Source organism: Asterias amurensis, chromosome 11 (genome assembly GCF_032118995.1).
Source record: "Asterias amurensis chromosome 11, ASM3211899v1".
Classification (NCBI taxonomy): Eukaryota; Metazoa; Echinodermata; class Asteroidea; order Forcipulatida; family Asteriidae; genus Asterias; species Asterias amurensis.
In genome coordinates, this window is record NC_092658.1 from 1,162,093 (window position 1) to 1,181,830 (window position 19,738).

At 38.8% G+C, this 19,738-nt stretch overlaps 3 protein-coding genes across 3 annotated transcripts; all 3 read right to left on the minus strand.

Moving 5' to 3' along the window:
• Positions 1-2,165: 2,165 nt before the first annotated feature.
• On the minus strand, positions 2,166-2,576 carry LOC139944434 (histone H3.3A). The gene has a single exon (XM_071941453.1). The coding sequence runs from the start codon at positions 2,574-2,576 to the stop codon at positions 2,166-2,168; it is 411 nt and encodes a 136-aa protein (XP_071797554.1).
• A 2,323-nt stretch (positions 2,577-4,899) lies between these two features.
• On the minus strand, positions 4,900-9,313 carry LOC139944344 (uncharacterized). The gene is made up of 4 exons (XM_071941345.1): positions 9,174-9,313; positions 7,096-7,183; positions 6,650-6,785; positions 4,900-6,200 (listed from the first exon to the last, which is right to left on the minus strand). The coding sequence occupies exons 2-4, from the start codon at positions 7,175-7,177 to the stop codon at positions 6,065-6,067; spliced, it is 354 nt and encodes a 117-aa protein (XP_071797446.1). The 5' UTR covers positions 7,178-7,183; positions 9,174-9,313; the 3' UTR covers positions 4,900-6,064.
• A 4,146-nt stretch (positions 9,314-13,459) lies between these two features.
• Positions 13,460-18,761, minus strand: LOC139944405 (uncharacterized). The gene is made up of 4 exons (XM_071941417.1): positions 18,621-18,761; positions 17,194-17,308; positions 15,782-15,896; positions 13,460-14,792 (listed from the first exon to the last, which is right to left on the minus strand). Exons 2-4 carry the CDS (start codon positions 17,288-17,290, stop codon positions 14,642-14,644), a joined length of 363 nt encoding a protein of 120 aa, XP_071797518.1. The 5' UTR covers positions 17,291-17,308; positions 18,621-18,761; the 3' UTR covers positions 13,460-14,641.
• Between the last annotated feature and the right edge of the window lie 977 nt (positions 18,762-19,738).

Genomic DNA, 19,738 nt, shown 5'->3' on the forward strand with positions numbered 1-19,738 from the left:
TGAGATGTACCCACTTTTTTGTCACATGTATAACCTTAAACATTTTTGGATTGTGTGTGTGTGGGGGGGGGGGGGGGGGGGCATGTCTACTATTGATGACCGAAGACTTTAACAAAAGGGATCCGGGAAAAAGTCACACCGGGGACAGTCCTCGGTAGACTTTGTGTACAAAACCAATGGGGACGTCTGAAAAATAAATTATGTCCAAACACTGAGAGAACAAAGAGAAGTCCTCGGTCTGCACCATAAACATGCCTGTGTGTGTGTGTGTTTGAATGCTTCACAATTTTAAAGGAACTGAACACTATTGGCAGTTACTCAAAATAATTTAGCATAAAACTTACTTGGTATTTTGGTGACGAGCAATGGAGAGCTGTTGATGTTATACAACATTGTGAGTAAAAAAAACGTAGTTATTTGTGAAAGAGGTAATTTCTCACAAAAGCCTTTTATTATTCATATGAAAGCACACACATGCAAAGTAATGCAACAAGGGTGTTTTTCGATCCTTATTCTCTTGCAAACTCGATGATCAATTGAGCCCAAATTTTCACTGGATTGTTAATGTGCAAATGGAGATATCACCAAGTGAGAATGGTCTTTGACAATATTACAAAACAATTTCCATTGCCTTTAACTTTTATGTTTTAATCGAGACCCGCTGCTTCGTAATCCGCACCCTGCCTTGAATTATATCAAGTTGTAATTAGAATCAAATTTCTGAATAATATTGCAAAATGTATCCGTAATTGTTAAGTAGCCGCAAGTGATTCAGGGGAACTAGTATTTATATAGATTACGATTGAAATGCGATCGTGGCCTTCATACTTACCTTTGTTACTGTGAGCTTCTAAAGGGACAGGTACAATATGATTATGTTCGTCTCTATGAATAACATTTCATTCTCAATTTTCCTTCCGAATTTTTATTTCATTCCTCTCCGAATCTTTTTGTTTTTCCTTCGAAAATATGATGAGAAAGCGTATTGAAAGGCATGGATGCTTCGTTTATGAGAGGGCAGGGGCACCAAGGCAGTTTCTCCGTAATAAAGGGTACCCTATGGGGAAACTGTAATTTTTTACTGTAGCATTTCAAGGGCACCAAGGCACGGATCCGGGGGCATGGAGTGTGCCCTTTGCCAAGTCAGGTGAGTCGGTGCGGGCGCTGTTGGTGAGTTGGCCGCGCTGTGCGTGAAAGGAAAACGAGAAACGTCTTGCACCAAAGACTACCGCGATCTAAGACTTGAAACTAGTCTATGTGTACATGAAGATGTGCACTGTTCTTTCGCTGGTGTCGCAAACGGTACGCTGTTTCCATGCAAGAAACAAATGCTAATGTGCTGTACATATATGTAGGGATGTACGTGTATTATACATGTATGTTCCCACGTTGTGTTTTATTGTTGTACCAACTGAAACGGTTTCATGTTTGAAACGAACGTAGGCCCTACTCGAAATTATGAATGTTTATTGTGGTTCGAGTAATGATTTCAATAATATGTGATAATTACCAAGCGATGGAAGCTCATTTTGGGAGCCCAATCAAGCAGTTTTGCATGGAATATTTGCCAAGTGCCTCAGTTGTACGGCATGCATTACTGCATGAACATGTACAAAGAACTTCAGACCATGGACTCGAGGTAGAAAAACCATGCCCATACAAAGCAAAAGGAGTGCTTTCGCAATACGCTGTGTGCAGCATGCATTGTTTGCGTGTAAAAAGAACCCTCATAAAAAAGCCAAAGGAGTGAATGCCCATCGATCGAAGGTCATTTTCTATGAACATTCTAACAACCATCAACTGTGAAGTTGGGGCTTTTGGAGGTCTAGCGTGGTTGTTGAACATTTTCATGGTAAAAGTACTGCCCTTTCAGCCAAAGAGCAAGGAACCTCGACTGATAACACGTAGTATAGGCAATATTATTGCCTATGCATTTACAGTTCAAGCATTTTTGTGAAAAGGGACAGGTACGCCAGGTACAAAACTAGCTTGGAATCACTCAAAAGATAAAGATTAGGTAGGTTAATATATTAAAGCGATAATTTACAAGCAAGTATTTATACATCAAATTTATTGTTATCAGACAGTAAAACTTCATCTCTTTTTAGAATATTTGGTGGCTCTGAAAAGAGCCGGGGGTGTTGTGTGATGCTTAGACCCACTATCTAAGCACGCTCGCCACGGATTCGACGGGCCAACTGGATATCTTTGGGCATGATGGTGACTCTCTTGGCGTGGATGGCGCAGAGATTGGTGTCTTCGAAGAGACCGACCAAGTAAGCCTCGCTGGCCTCCTGAAGGGCGCCGATGGCCGCGCTCTGGAAGCGGAGCTCGGTCTTGAAGTCTTGGGCGATCTCACGGACCAGACGCTGGAAGGGCAGCTTGCGGATCAGCAACTCGGTACTCTTCTGGTAGCGACGGATTTCACGGAGAGCCACGGTACCGGGACGGTAACGATGGGGCTTCTTCACTCCACCAGTTGATGGGGCACTCTTGCGGGCTGCCTTGGTGGCAAGCTGCTTGCGAGGAGCTTTTCCTCCGGTAGATTTTCGGGCGGTTTGCTTGGTACGAGCCATTCTGCTTGCTGTCTCAGGTTAAAATGGCGGTTGATGAAAAATCTGCCCTTTATGAGGTTGTCCCCATACGTAGGTCCCGTATAGCTTAACAACGTAAATTCTTTTGCGGGGTACCAGTGACATTATGTATGCGCAGCAGGAAGCGTTCTTTGTCCCGAATGGGAACGCTGAATGGCTATTGGCGTTAATTACATGCGTGCCTATTGGTCAACATTATCAATAGGCTTGCATCAGCTTATTTGTTAATTACGTCATTGTTCGCGGGTTACTATGACTATTGAAACGCGTCTTCATTCATCAGGCAGGGGGTTTCGAGAAGCAATTTCTAGTTTTGAAAGAGGTAGTTTTTTGTTCCATGATTTTACACAATTATAAACATCGAAAATAAGGGACACGTTTCGGATCGGGCGAGTTGGTCTACGAAAGGCGTTTGAAACCGTTAAAACAAATATATATATATATATATATATATATTATTTTCCCGCTTCTTTCTGGATCCTTCCCTTAATCCCTTTCCCCCTCTCTCTTTCTATAAATGGATATGTATTTGTTTGTACTTGTTTTATGCCTCTGAAGAAGGTCCGGATTGGATCGAAAGCTAAGGCCATCTACCCTATTCATTATATATATATATATATATATATATATTTTAAAAGTAGACTCGAATACACCAATCCACGCAAACTTTACGAACTAGCAACTGTTGGCTATGCATATTTTGTGTGGATCTTTACACTTTTAAAACATCTTTATAACCATAGACTTTGGCGTCGTTTGTTGTCAATATATCACAGCAAAATAATAATATATCATGTTTGTTTGTTTGTTTCCGATTTTTTTTTCTAACGGTTTGTTCTTGTCCTATTTTTATCCAGATGTTTGTTTTTCCATTATAAGATAAAAACGAACGAGAATCATAGACTTGCACAGTCGGTCCAAACCAGTCGAATTTGTACCCTCAAACATGGAGGTGCCTCAACCAACGAGTACTACAAAAACTACCGTGGCTATAAAGACGAAACATAAGAAAATCGATCAAATAAATCTGTGGAAAAAATGATTTGCAATGCCTGAAATGACGTTACTCAGAAAATAAGCGAAACAATTAATCTCTGATGATCTTAGATTTGAGTAAAAAAATTCAAAGTTTAAATCAAGTGACTTGCTTGCTCGGTACGCTGCTGACAAATTGAGCCTCAACTGTCACTTGATGTTGTGCCCTGGCATTAAGCATCACCTAAAAAAGGAACATGTCTTCACTAAGTTACCTGTTCATGTTTGTTGTGTTGTAATTAAGCCTTCGAAAAAGACTCTGCTAGTTAAAGTCGAAACGTCAAGCCATGTTTTTGCAAAGAAATAGAATGCAACAACTTTGCTTTTTAAAGGCATATAGAGACTCTAAGTAATTGCTCTAAATAATAATCACAATCATGAAAAAAACTTACTTGGCTCAAGTAATGGAGAGCTGTTGATAGTATAAAACATTGTGAGAAACGGCTCCCTCTGAAGTTTTCGAGAACGATGTAATTTTCCACTAAAATATTTGATTTTGATTTTTAGACCTCGGCATTAGATTTTGAGGTCCCGAACAAGCATCTGAAAGCACTGGACACTACTCATGTGACAATGTTTTTTTCTCTTCCATTATTATCTTTGACAATTACCAGTGTTTTTAACAGGTCTTTTCAGATGTGAGACTAGTCTTGTTTCAAGACGCTCCAGTTATGTAGGGACGAACTAGCAGGGGGTGCTGGATTTTGCGTGTGGGGTGGGGTTGGTGGGCGCGATGGGGGTGGGGGCTTTGTTCTCATTTGACTGTCCAGAAGGTGAAATGGGTTGGGGAGGGTTCGGGGCTATCCAGGTATGGGTGTGGCAATACGAATTCAATTAATAACGTCGTTCCCTTTGTTTTTCTCGAACAATTGGTCAATACAATCGAACATCACGCATACTACCGAACAATGGAGAGATGTAATGACATTGGATTAAAAAAAAAAAAAAACACTAACAAACAAAATAAAACAGCTTTATGGATGACACGAGAAATTCTTGGTATTATGAAATCGATATGTTTTGAAATTGAAAAAAAAAAGGATAATTCAGCTCTATCATTATCAACAGCAAATCAATAACGGCAATTGTATTTATAATCGTAACAACGTCATTGACACACCTAAACATCACACTGTTTTGAACAACAAAAAAACAGACCTTTTTGCTTTAGATCGACAGTGCTGTTATTGTTCACTCTGTGAACTTTTGTCTTTTTTTTGATCAATTAATGACGGAATCTAAACATGGTTTTATCTGTTTTTTGTTAATGGTTTACCTGTAAGTGGCGGCTATCCGCTTTTTGTAACAATAAAAAATAAAAAATAAACGATCTTATCAAGTTCCAAAGCCTAATTATAGCTATTTTAACGTCCCGAGTTAAGATCTGAACTATAGTATCCACAAAGGCCTATCGGCATCTTACAACATTGGTGTACACAGGGAACCCGACGAAAGAGTAAAAAATAATGCAAAATATATCAACAAAATGCCTATAGGCCTAATAAAAAACAAAATAATAAAATGGGACTTTGAATCCAAATGATGGAGATAAACTTTCTACAAACGAAAAGATTGAGCTTTCAAAATCCCCTTCAAGACCAACCCCAGTTACATTACGATCATTTATAACAATTACAAATAAAAAAAACCCACTGTATCCAACTTTAAATTGTAATCATTTGAATAATCGATAATATTGGCTGATTTATGTTTTGGTATGCATTGATATAATGGCATGAAGGTTGTTAGTTCGAATTTGTCACCCAACCAAGGCGCATGATTGTTTTCATTTGGCACTATTTTATCGGTGAAGGACACTTTTAACCAACAGTAAATTTTAATTAATTACCAAGCTAAACTTAGGCACCATAGACACCAATGGTTATTTCTCCACATAATTGTTAGCATAAGAACTTACTCGGTAACGAGCAATGAAGAGCTGTTGATTGCTTAAAACATTATGAGAAACGGCTCCCCCTCTTAAGTAACGTAGTTTTTGAGAAAGGAGTTATTTTCTCACTCAAATATTAAAAGACTCCAGCTGTAGCATTTTATTATGCATCTTTTATTATGCAAAGTAATGCACCTTAGGTGTTTTTTTTTTTAATTCTCTTGCAACTTAGATGTCCAATTGAGTAACAAATGTTCACAGCTTTTATCTTATACTTGGGATACACCAAATGGGAATGCTGGTCATTAGAGATTACCGAAAGGTGTCCCGGGGTCGATTTCACAAAGAGTTAGGACTAGTCCTAACTTAGGACTAGTCCTAGGAGATATGCAAACTGCATGGATAGTCCCAAGTTAGGACGAGTAACTGGTCCTAACTCGAGATAAGACTAGTCCTAACTCTTTGTGAAATCCACCCCAGTACCTTTGAATATCTAATTAGTGCACTCTATGTTGAACTTTCACAGGGTATGGAGATGTTAAGATTATTCCTTATAACCAGTGATAACGCACGGCGCCGGGTCATCTTTGTCCTTTTTCTTGAGTTTAAACTCACAAGCTTCGGTGAAGCTGTAGTCCTTTTCACATTTGCTCTCGTCAAAAATGGGATCTCTTGGAGTTCTGAAACAAGATTTAAAACATTTATGAAATATTTCTTAATATTAAAAAAAATTATTGTTTCTGACACTCTGTCTTCAGTTTATTTGTGAAGTTAATTTAAGTTTACAATATAACTGTAACGGTGAGATGTGATGCCCAGTTGGGGCCAACATACGTTTTCGTTACAGGTTAATGTGGCTGTTGTGGTAACCCTCACACGTTTATGTTAACTTGCTTACGGAGAATAAAGAAGTCTCTTTAAAAATCCAAACAATATGTTCCGTGGTAGTAGAAGAACTCTACCTGTCAAGTTTTTATATACCGCAAACCAAAATAGTTTAATACCTCACCATGCAATGCCCCAAACCCCATGATACAAGTAAGCTCTTATATTAACACATCATAAAAGGCCTATTGTGTTGATAATAATCCATGTTGAATTTCAAATCAATTTGGCGGGAGACACTTACTCCGTACAGCAGTCCAATAAGGTAGTAGGTCCATTAACAGTGCAGGTACAGATGTTGCATTTGGTGATCGGCTGGCCGTTAAGAGAGCCCCCAGTCACTTTGCCTGATTCGTCACACTGAACAGAAACTGTGTCCACTGTATAGGGGGAAGTGATCAATAAAAAAGCGAATTAAATGAAGTTTAAAGAAATCGAATCTAATCAAATAAAAAAAAATCAAACCAAATCAAATTCAAATCAAATCAACTTAAAGCGAATCAAATCAAATCGAATAAAATCAAATCGAATCGTATCGAATCAAAACGAATCAAACCAAATTAAATTCAAATCAAATCAGATCGAATAGAATCCAACCGAATCGAATGAATTTGAATCGAATCGAATCAAATTGAAACGAATAGAACCAAATCAGATCAAATAAAATGGTTTCTAGTTTCGAGTACAAACCTGGCACACCGTAGAAGCATTGACTCTTAGCTTCTAACACTGCGAGCAGAGAGAACATGATTAGGAGGGAAAGTTTTCCCATTTTGATCTGTAATGGGAAAAAGAAGAAAACAAGTCATGTTACTTTAAAGGTATTATATATGATTGGTAGAACTGACAAAATCGCAGACAGTATTCATGTTTATGCCTCAAATCCAATAGTGTTCATGTTACGATAGGGACCTAAAGCGTGATTAACTATTTGCAATTGAAACCAATGGTTCTTTTCAGAACCACCCCAACTCATGTTAGAAATTATCATTACATGGTGTTACCGCAAACCTTTCTATTAATATATTCATCATGCAAAGTTTCAAATCCTGATGATTATTGAGAAATCCAATGTCTCTATAAGGGCTTATATTTGTCATCTGAGTCTGGAGAAACGTATTCAGCATGATCACAATGTCCTGCAGTTTTAACAAACGAAATCAGCTGTTGCCTTGTTTAGCGTTCAGACACAGTTTTCTCAGTTATTTCAGAGGGAAATGATTACACACATTAGACCACAAAAAAATGGTTCAAGTATGAGCTTCATTAATCAGTAAGCTTTCATACCAAAATAATTAAACAATGATGCTTTTAATCCTTACCAATTCTGTATAACAGCTTTAAAGACATTGGACACTATTGGTAATTGTCAAAGACCAGTCTGCTCATTTGGTGTATCTCAACTTATGCATAAAATAACAAACCTGTGAAAAATTGAGCTCGATTGGTCGTCGGAGTTGCGAGATAACAATGAAAGAAAAAAACACCCTTGTCACACGAAGCTGTGTGCTTTCAGATGCTTGATTTCGAGACCTCAAGTTCTTAATCTGAGGTCTCGAAATTATATTCGTGGAAAATTACTTCTTTCTCGAAAACTACGTTACTTCAGAGGGAGCCGTTTCTGACAATGTTTTATACCATCAACAGCTCACCATTACTTAACCAAGTAAGTTTTTATGCTAAAAATTATTTTTGAGTAGTTACCAATAGTGTCCATTGCCTTTAAGTGCTCTCCGCCCAAGAACGCACCAGGCCTATACTCACTTCACTGGAGCTATATAGTTTAAAAGCAGTGGACACTATTGATAACTACTCAAAAAAATGTTAGCATAAAAACTTACTTGGTGACGAGGTATGGGGAGCTGATAGTATATAAAACATTGTGAGAAACGGCTCCCTATGAAGTAACGTTGTTTTTGAGAAAGAAGTAATTTGAATTCGAGACCTCAGTTGAGGTATCCAATTCAAGGCATCTGAAAGCACACAACTTGTGCGACAAGGATGTTTTTCTTCCATTGTTTCTCGCAACTTCAACGACCAATTGAGTCAAAATTTTCACAGATTTGTTATATGTCGGGATACACAAAGTGATAATACTGTTTTTGTTTTTTTTACAATTACCAAAGGTGTCCAGTGCCTTTAAACACACCGACAATAGACACACATTGAACATTCCTTTGCTCTGTACACTTATAAGTAGGATCTCATTCTTCCACTAAGTGAAACATCTGTATGTCCACGTTAGCCCTATATAGGACTCTTTCTCTGTACACAGGAACTGTAGTACAAAACGAAAGTGTAAGGCCGCGATGTGCTTCAAGCACGCATCATCCTTATCGCTAGTTTCACAGCACCTCTACCAAAAAGCCTTTACACTTGAAAAGAGTGTTTGACACCCTTAAAATGCTCCCCACACACCCAGATTAACAGGGTCTGTTGCTACCGCTCTCTGCAGCCTGTTAAGAGCACGGAGTGAAGTCTCGACGTTTCAACCACTGTGCTCTGCCTGTCTTCATCAAAGCACACAGCTTAAAGCAGTGGTATTCAACTCACCATTTAAAAAACAACCTCTTTGTCCAAAGAACAGTAAATAGTTTTCTCAGATTTCAAGCAGTTTCATTTAGCCTTCTCCGTCATAAACCATTACACTGTTGTATTGTTTAGAAATCGTTCACACACCAAAACAAATTGTGCCAATCATTCAGTTGACACACACAAGTAAGTTTATATTTAAAAAAATGATAACAAAAGATCTAAATTTCACTTACCAATTTCGACAAAAATGCTGACGACTGCTGAATAACTGGTGCGGACTATTTCTGTTCGTGAATGGTCAAGTGATGCTATTTATGAACAATAATGATCTGATGGTGCTAATTATAGCTAACAATCAACCGATATGCAAATTGGTTATTAGAACGTGAATCATGTGACTCAATAAGTGTCAGTTCTATACGACTATTTGCACCGCTGTGGGCGTTGAGGGCGACTCAATGTGACTCAATAACTGTCAGTTCTATACGACTATTTGCACCGCTGTGGGCGTTGAGGGCGACTCAATGTGACTCAATAACTGTCAGTTCTATACGACTATTGTATCGATTTGCCTTTGATGTCATTCTTATCTAAGCACAGAAAATCTACACTCACTAGAAAAAGGTTACCAGCCAATGCCGTCTGGTTTGTATTATTGGTGCAGCTGGGTGCTAAAGTGTGCCGAGTCGGATAAACCATGGCTGTTAAACGTGTCAGGACAGCATTAACCATTTTGATATTTTTAAGGTTGGCACTGTTGAGTTGTCTGACCGGACGAGTTATCTGACCAGTTGAGTTGTCAAAGGACGAGTTGACTGAACTCCCTGGAGACAGTGGTTGGACCATGGAGGTGACCTCCATGACCTCCAGTAAGGACCATGGGGGTAGAAAGGCAAAGAGTGCGTTTTGAAAGGCGTTCTGCACCAAGGGATCAGATGAATAGGAGAGTCTTCTAAATGCCAATAAAGGATCTTTATTATGCTGCCCGCGTCTTTAGGCTGTTCATCAATAAAACAAGGAGTTTTAAGAGGGAGTTATTTCAGATATTTGATGTTCTATATCACCACTAGAAATCACAACCCACTCACCCTTAGAATCCCTTCCTCAAAACCAACGCCTTTCATAAATCTTTACTTCCCCAATACTGCAAAAGACTGGAATTCACTCCCCTTACTTTACAACCAGCATCACAAGCCCTACTAAGTTTCGGCGTACACTCATAGGACGCATAAAATCGACTTGGCGTTCCTCCCTCCTGACCTAACCTCATTGAGTGTTGTTTCCTGAAGGAGCCGACCAATCATCTTATCAAGATCAAGATCAAGTAGGCAGTCTTTCGTGATCTTTTGTCATATGGAAATATAAAAACGAAAGATTTTACAAATTTAGATCCTAACGATTACGAACGAGGGGCCCTTCCTCGTATACATATAAAATGTTTATTTGTTTCAAAACTATATTGTTTAACAACTATCTTTCATACGAAAATAGCTCCTGATGGCCTGCGCTTGTTTCCGAATAAGTGAGTGCTGTTTGGGGAGAATTTATTATTTGTATCAACAGAGGGCAGTCATTGGATTTTAGTGCGAGAGCTGGTGTCCCAGGAAATTCTGTTCCATATGTTTGGACCATACGGTCCCCATATTATGGAAAATTAACATGGGCTGGAGGAGGATGATTCAATAGAGGGCGCCATCATACACAGTTTGCCATAACGGGGGACAGAATCTCCGGGGACAAAACCTCCTGTTACACCGGTGGTGGGAGCTTACCAAATGCATCAGTTTCATAAATTTGGCCAACCCATCGTATATATTTTGCGTCATCATCAGTAAAGCTTCACGGCAATTTCAAAAAGGTTTGCCATGCACAACCTGATGTAATTGGTGTCCCTGAAGGGACACTGTATCTAGAAAACCATGACGGATTTAAATGTAGTTTTCGATGCTTAAAAAAAAATCCAGAGCTATAAACTTTCTTAAAAGGACACCCAGACCGCAAATTGGACCTTACACGAAACCCTACCCCTTAAGTTACGTCAGTTCCGGTTAATGACAAGCACTTTCCTTACGAGGCTTCCATCGGGCCGACTTGTCCTAAGCCCGAAGCCTATGGACCAAGCCGTGGTTTCGAAAAGGACCACAGTATGTTCACGTCGCATATAATACATAAACAGCGCCACCATGAGAAAGACGTAAATTCCTGCACATATTATTGGAAGGTTTTGCAGAACCAGTGATTTCATTTAACACAACGATTTCATTGGATAAACATGCAGTGACGTAAGCTTACCAAATGTGTGTTTTGGTTGGTTCAGCTGCCAAACATCGGACCAATCAACACACAGACATGGACAAATTACTTTCTCTCGTCTGCATGCTACTTTGATGTACAATACATTATCCGGTGTCCATCGTGTTTTGTACACCCAAGTGGGGAAATGGCACCCAAGGCGAAGCCGATGGTGCCAATTGCCCGATGGTGTACAAAACCCTGGGGTGCATTCCGACATATGCATAAAATAACATGTGAAAATTTGGGCTCAATGATTGGTCATCGAAGTTGGAAGGTATGAAAAACACCCTTGTTGCACAAATTTGTGTGCTTTAAGATGCAAAATAAAACACTTCGGCTGAAGTACTTCATTTATTTTATTTGAGTGAGAAATTACCTAAAGTTTCTTTAAAAAAACAATACGTTACTTCAGAGGGAGCCATTTCTCACAATGCTTTTTACTATCAACAGCTCTCCATTACTCGTTACCAAGTAAGTTTTTATACAATTTTTTTGAGTAGTAATACCAATAGTGTCTTGTGCCTTTAACGTGTACCTTTAACGTGTACGTACACAATAAGTCACGTGTACGTACACGATAAGTCACGTGTACGTACACGATAAGTCACGTGTACGTACATGACAAGAGATAGTTTTTTTTTGTATCCACATGGTGGCAATACACTTCCAAAAGTCACCTCAAAAATTGAAGCACAGAAGAAGTGTTGCAGCCAAAGAGGCTTGCAGAGACGCCACTATAAAAATAATCTATCTAGGGGACAAGGGGCTGTCTGAAAAACCTCAAACCACGTGAATTAAACAATTATTCATTGCTGTTCGTCATACTATTGATTCACGACATGTTAGCATTGCTGATATCATGACATTGGAATGGCTTAGTGGTGTTATTTAAGCCTGTTGATAAATCCCCACGTGAGGGCTGTTGACAAACACAAAATATAGATTTTCTAATATAAAAAAGTCCTTAAACAATACAACTGTGTGTCTGCATGCATTTATCGGACAGATCAATGGCAGATGGTATAGAGGACATATTAAAATTTGCCATAGAGAAACAAAATAATTTATTGACCATAATACATGTAAAAGGGATTGTTAATGATTGGTTTTATGCATCCGGCTTCAAAGCGATAACGTGATTGGACTTGCACTCACAAGGTTGTGGGTTCGTATCCGGCCAATCTATAACTGCTGATTTCACCATTAGTACTAAAAACATCGTGTCTAATTACTGAATCACAATTTCTTGAATTTGTGCAATCACAGACGTTGGCCAATGTTTGTATGAGAGAGAGATTTGCTGTTGCCAGCTTTGCGTTTACATCCCCTCCATGGAGTTGTGTCGAGTTCCTTTGTTGGAAAACCCCACCCCAACAAACAAACAAACTAACCAGCACGAAAAGGAGTCTGAGGTTGAGCTTAATTTTAAGATTTACAAAAACATGTTAATGGGAGTGGACACTATTAGTAATTACTTAAAATAATTATTATCATAAAACCTTTCTTGGTAACGAGGCCCACAGTGGATAAACAGATGTTGAAAAATTGATTCACCTCAAATAACTTTTCAATCCGTTTTACATTGAATTCACGGCCTTGATATCGTCGCTTTCAAATAATCGCTAAATATTTTTGGGAGAACTAATAAAACGAAATACACGACACTACGGTGCATTATGATGTAGGCATAACATTATAGTAACGTTATTATATGTCTGGTAAAGCACAAATTAATTACTAAAGACCTTTATCGTGATGCAGCCATCTTGAATTTATCTCGTTGATATCAATGTTACCAAACTGAGGCTGGAGAACAATGATAGTCTGGTTCCCTTTTGTAAAATGATTACCAGCATTCATTGTTGTTAATCGATACGAGGAACATGACCAAGATGCAGCACGATGTTAAAAGGTCTATAGCAGTATGACATCAGACATGAAGACACCTGGGTAGGTAAACACATTCAAACCGAGGAACCTAAAACAATAGAGGACATTATGTCCACACAGTTCGGGAAGGGTCCACGGTTTGAAAACGTGTACAAAACCAAAGGGAGATGCTGCAAAAAGTTAAGGTATAACCAAAAGAGGGACAATTTATGGGAGGTCCATGGTGGCTGCCGTATACACACTTGTGTGCGTTGAGAAAATGATGAAGATATCTTGGTTTTGAGATGTGGGAGGGAAATTTAAATTTCGAAAAACAATTGACAGGGTTAGCGTATTACGTTTGTTAATTTATTAATATCCAACCTCATAGAGATCCATACGGATGTACAGTTATCAACCAAATTTAACAATATCAATTTCTTGATATAATTTGTCCAATGCCCTATTCAGATAATGTTACATACCGTTACGTAAAGTAATTTAATGAAAGTGTTTAAAATAGTCCTAAAGTAATTTCCGAAAGTTTCGTTTGAAGACATTTCACGTATCAGGATGCCACAATCAATCCCGTCATATGTATATAATACACGGTGACGAAAGTAGGAACATTGTTCTTCAAATCTGCTGTTTTAACATCTTAGTATTACTTTAATTTTATGGAGCTCACAGATTACTCAAATTTCGAGTTTTTCACCTAAAACTATTTTTTAATCAAATTTTGTTGAGATGCTTCAGAAATTATCCAATAACCAAAAGCGAGTCAATAGGAGAAGTCTTTGGGACGCTTGGTCCCGAAATTGGTCCCCAAATTTAAAACTCATTGTTCTCCATAATGTGCGCATGCTCAGAACTACGTAAGCAATGGAAATTTAACTAGCAAGTATGCTGCCACCTAGCGTTTTAAATTCTCCAATTGGAGTTTTTCATGGCGCGGCCATCTTACTTTTCTTCCCTTCAAAGCAACGCAACACATTAATAAGGTAGTACGGGAATGTTATAAGCTGGCTCTTTTGTTAAATTAAGTGTCAAAATTCTCAATACCAAGGTAATTACAGGGAATTAGACAAAGATGGTGGTAAAGATATTTTTCTACGACTCATCCACGATACCAAATTTAGTTAAACGGTCACCAAGAAACGAAAACATTTTTATAGTTACTTTCAAAAGGTGTAAGATCCAACAAGAAGCAATATTTCAGTTTTGACACCAGAATGAATAACCAAACCAAATCATCATCCGGCTCGTCACCAACTTGTTAATAGTCTTTTATTGTTTTCATTATTTATGTTGTTATTTGTTAATTTCTGGTGTGAATCAATAGATCAGTTAATAATAATCCCACGGGAAAAATAATAAAATAAATGAAAATAAATAAATAAAACAAAATGTTCTGAATGTGTTCAGTCAGTTATAATGTGTTGTGTCATTTTTAAACTAACGTAAAGTTAATCACCCCTTTTACTATAATTATTTCCTTTTTCTTAAACAGACTTTCATTCGCACTTCGCCATTCTCATCAAAATCCACCATCGTCCTGTGCAGGGGGAGGGCAAGTAACTGCTGGGTCTTGTTTTGTAACAGTCTTCCAATTGCAAACTCCTGATGAGTCCCTTTCCACAATATTTATGCATCCAGCAGCAATACTAATTGGGGCTGTATTCTCTGCCCTGCGAAAAAAATGAAGAAGAAAGAATTCATTTTTAAAGGCATTTAAAAGGCACTGAAAACAATTGGTAAATACTCAAATCAATTGTTAGCACGAAAACGTACTTTGTAACGAGCAATGGAGAGTTTTTGGTAGTAAAAACATTGCGAGAAACGACTTCCTATATGAAGTAACGTAGTTTTGGAGAAAGATGTAATTTCTCACTTAAATATTTGATTCCATTATTTTCTCAACTTCTTCGACCAATTGGGTCAGCCAGTCAGCCAGCCTGCGACTCAGCCAGTAAGCAAGTAAGCCCAACCAGCCAGTCAGCCAACCAGCCAGTCAGCTAGCCTGCGAGTCAGCAAATCAGCCAGTCAGCCAGCCTGCGAGTCAGCCAGTAAGCAGGTCAGCCAACCAGCCAGTCAGTCAGTTAGCCAGTCAGCCAATCAGCCAGCCTGCGACTCAGCCGGTAAGCAAGTAAGCCAATCAGCCAGTCAGCTAGCCTGCGAGTCAGCCAACCAACCAGTCAGCTGCCTGCGAGTCAGCCAACCAGCCAGTCAGCTAGCCTGGGAGTCAGCCAATCAGCCAATCAGCCAGTCAGCCAGCCTGCGAGTCAGCCAGTAAGCAGATCAGCCAACCAGCCAGTCAGTCAGTTAGCCAGTCAGCCAGTCAGCCAGTCAGCCAGTCAGCCAGTTAGCCAGTCAGCCAGTCAGCTAATCAGCCAATCAGCCAATCAGCCAGTCAGCCAATCAGCCAATCAGCCAGTCAGCCAACCAGTCAGCCATCCAACTAGCCAGTCAGCCAACCGGCCAACCAGCCAGTCATCCAGCCTGCATACCAGCCAGTAAGCAAGTCAGCCAATCAGCCAGTCAGCCAGTTAGCCAACCAGCCAGCCAGCCAGCCTGCGAGTCAACCTGCCAGTTAGCCAACCAGTCAGCCATGCCTGCCAGCCAGCCAGCCAGCCTGCGAGTCACCCATTTAAAAGAAAACACTAAATCAAGTTCTTACTCTATGCAACAAGCCACGAACGACGTAAGACCACCCTTATCCAGCCTACATGAACATGTGTAACAGTCGCACTTAGAGCCGTCATCAAAATCAGCTGGATCACACGCCTCGGCATCTGTAGAGTATTTTTGTTGGGGGGGGGGGGGGGCACAACAAAACAAGTCACACACCGTTTTTCCCATTGTGGAATAACATACTCATAATAAACTTTAAACAAAAAACCGAGTTCCAAATTAAATTTAAGTTTTTTATTTTAATTTAATTTAATTCCGAATCTGCTTAATAGCACAGATACGGGTTACCAGATTAATTTGTATGTACACCGACGCGTGACTGATACCCAGGTATTCTAGAATATTAATGAAGGAAACACATTGATACTTCTGGGGCGGTCATTTTAGGGTTAAAGGTTATCTTTCCTTGCCTACCACCTTTGGGACCCCAGTTCGAATCCTGTCCAGTGGAATAATTATTCGGATTGGGTTTCAAATTCCCGCCTAATGGCCCGGGCTATATTCACTGGAATAACTCTCTGGGATTTTCCTCCGACTTTTAAAATTGAAATTCCATTCTTCGTTTCCACTCCTTATAGTTCTTGACATAAAGGCAGTGGACACTATTGGTAATTACTCAAAATAATCATTGGCATAAAACCTTACTTGGTAACGAGTAATGGGGAGAGGTTGATGGTATAAAAAGCATTGTGAGAAACGGCTCCCTCTGAAGTGCCATAGTTTTTGAGAAAGAAGTAATTTTCCACGAATTTGATTTCGAGACCTCAGGTTTAGAACTTGAGGTCTCGAAATCAACCATCTAAACGCACACAACTTCGTGTGACAAGGGTTATTTTTCTTTCATTATTATCTCGCAACTTCCGAGAAACTGACCGATTGAAATAAAATTTTCACAGGTTTGTTATTTTATGCGTATGTTGAGATACACCAACTGTGAAGGCTAGTCTTTGACAATTACCAATAGTGTCCACTGCCTTTAAAGTGATTTAAAGTTCCCTTCTCTATGAGAGTCATTGGTTTCATTAAACCAGAATTCATAACTGAAATGAATAGACATTGCTTAATGACATCTTTGAATAATGTGATTTGAGGCACTGCACGAAAAAGGGTATCATTAATTGGATTGTGGTAACACCATGTGTGTATCTACTGGTAGAGAACTGTCTGTCATTCTACAACATGGAGTAGTTGTATCGGATTATTGTTTGGGAGACTTCTCCATTCTGAAAAGAACTGTCCTGCTTGAGTGTATGTGTCTACTTGCCGGGTAGATTTTTGTTTTATGAGAACTTTATCACAACTGCGGAGTCGATTTTAGGATTTCGGGAGACTTCTTATTTCTTACATCTATGAAAAAAAAAAGGAAAATCCGAATTTGTTTAATTCATAACCGCTTACCTTGTATCTCGTGGCAGCTTCCATCACACGGATGCTCCAATTGGCCGGCTACAACCAGAACCAGAGAACATAATACGACCAGACAGAGCCTTGCCATCGGAACTGCAACAGCGATCTGAAAAATGCCCAACAAAGAGGACAAAATACGTATCATGATTGATGTTGCCACATTTTGTTTAGGTGTTTATAGTTCCATGTTTTCTATAGTTGTTTTGAATCGTTGCTGTTGTCTCTGCCTAATTGTTTTAAACTTATGTGTGATGAAATATTTTAGTGCCCTGCAGCCGATTTCACGAAACGCTAGGAATAATCCCATCTCGAGTTGGGACGAGTAACACGTCCTAACTTAGGATGGGTTTAATGCGTCCTACGTCTTCGGATACGGAACTTTACTCGTTCTAATAATAATAATAATATCGAAGTCTTATAAGTGCACGTATCTACCAAACGTATCTACGTCTTAAGATTAATCCTATGTTAGGAAAAGTTTTGTGAAATCGACGGCTAACCTTTCGACCATATACAGCAGAATCTCTGTCGAACAGGGATGTCGAGAAATTGCTTAATTTAAAAAACCTCACATTCAATTTGAGTTTTGGATATTCAGATCATTACTTTCCGTAATGTCCTTCACGGAATGAATGCTGAGTGCATGGCAAGCCCAACAAAACACAATTAAGAAAACAAATTAAAAAAATTGCGAAATAAAAACTTGGTTTTCTCCAATTTTGGTTTTCTCCAATGGGAAATCGGTAAAAACAAGAGGGTTGTATTTAGTCGAGTGCTTTTCTGATTCCCTTTTCTTGTTTAAGTATAAATTCGTAAATAATTTAATACTTCATTAATATGTTCTTTACATTTTTGTATGTATTTGTTTGATCTACAGCTGCTTTACGCTCTTAGGGTGGACTAGTGTACATTTAAGTTGTTTGTTATTGAAGTTTTGGACTGTTATTATCAACGGGGTTTAAAAGGGTGTGATAATAAAAATGTTGGTGCTACCCTATCCAATGTAGCTGTATCTGTTGACTTGTTGTATTTTGAAAAACATACATTTGTGACAAAAACTCAAAACACTGAAACTGTGTTTATGACTATTTCCACAAGTGTGTTTTTTTGACTGGGAAAAGGTTGGGAAATAGTTCAAAGAAATTATTACCATGAACTGTTTCTTTTACTCTATAAAAATGATCTTTTGAAGATCTTTGGACACTCTACACACGAGGCACACTTTTCTCACGAGGCACACTTTGGTGTTTTTTTAAAGCCTTGCTAAAATTTAGCAAGAGACCCTTGCTAAATTGCTCTCGTGTGAAAGAGGCTTTAGAGTCGCAGTGGCTTGTTTACACCTCGGCTCTCGCTAAAGGGGAATAATCTAGAACTTTAACATAAATAATATGCTACAATAAGTGATTGTCATAGCTTACCCTTTTCCTTAATATTCAGCAGAAATAATGAATTTCTCTCTGAATTAACTGATGTCGGACGTTGCGGCAAATCCAGGCGATCCTTCTTTATCTGTCGATGTGTGTTCTGTTTTCTTGATTTCGCAATGCGACACACCAAAGTGTCATCGCAGGGGTGGATTAAATAATTGATATTATGCAAATGACTTTGCCCAAAATAGACTGCTAAGCCAATCGGATCGAACAATTGGAAGGACGTTTATTGTGACTAGGTGACGAATAAACTTATATTCAACTCGAATTGAAGGGATGGATTATTGTTGATTAAAAACAAACACCTTAAAAGGGCAAGGTAAACTTTTGGTAATCACTTTTAAAATGAATGACAATACAAACATTGTTTTAGAAGTAAAACAGCTTTCGATAGTACAAAACAATAATTTCAATATAATTATGTTGCTACAGTAAAATAAAATAGTTATCCCATAAAAGTTTAATCTGAGAAACGTTACTGCCAGATGCGTTTCTCAGATTGTTTGTTCAAACTATGTGTTTTTCTTCTTGCGTGGACATAGCCGTTCCAGATTGTCGATGCTGTTTAAAACACGCGACCATTTTGAAATGAATAAACGAATTTCACTTTTCAGTACATTTTGCATTCTTTGCAGGATCCCGAGACCAAATTGAAGGTTTGGTAAAAGGCCCCAAGCCGTGTATATGGCTTCATGCAGTGGCTACGCCCTCAACGCCGAGTGAATGACTTGTCTTAAAACAGCCGTAGCCGTATAGCCAAAGCCAACACAAAAGTCAAATACTCAACGTACGATTGAAGTAACAGATGTTAGTCTTTAATGGGAGAAACATAAAATGACATGTTAATTTGAATAAAATAATTTATACACACCACTACGATTGCCTTCAATACAACTCACAATAGTGCTCTAAAAAGACACATAATATGAATAAACAGGTCTATTCAGACCGAGTAAAGGTTTCCAAAGAGGCATTTCGGGGCAAACATGGCTCATTTTGGGGCGTCTTGCGTAAACTTAGTTCTAAGTCTGTGATTGTGGCTTTTAGTCGTCTTGATAACCACTTCATTATTGGCTGAAACAGCGCCCTCTTGTCATAAACCTGCC

Excerpts from the sequence above, each read along its gene's own strand:
- LOC139944405 (XM_071941417.1), bottom strand. The coding sequence starts at position 17,290 with ATGGCAAGGCTCTGTCTGGTCGTATTATGTTCTCTGGTTCTGGTTGTA. Across the intron at positions 15,897-17,193 it reads AAGCTGCCACGAGATACAAG|ATGCCGAGGCGTGTGATCCA; the intron begins GTAAGCGGTTAT and ends AATACTCTACAG. Across the intron at positions 14,793-15,781 it reads TTCGTGGCTTGTTGCATAGA|GGCAGAGAATACAGCCCCAA; the intron begins GTAAGAACTTGA and ends TTTTTTTCGCAG.
- LOC139944344 (XM_071941345.1), bottom strand. The coding sequence starts at position 7,177 with ATGGGAAAACTTTCCCTCCTAATCATGTTCTCTCTGCTCGCAGTGTTA. Across the intron at positions 6,786-7,095 it reads ATGCTTCTACGGTGTGCCAG|TGGACACAGTTTCTGTTCAG; the intron begins GTTTGTACTCGA and ends CCCCCTATACAG. Across the intron at positions 6,201-6,649 it reads TTATTGGACTGCTGTACGGA|AACTCCAAGAGATCCCATTT; the intron begins GTAAGTGTCTCC and ends ATCTTGTTTCAG.
- LOC139944434 (XM_071941453.1), bottom strand. The coding sequence starts at position 2,576 with ATGGCTCGTACCAAGCAAACCGCCCGAAAATCTACCGGAGGAAAAGCT.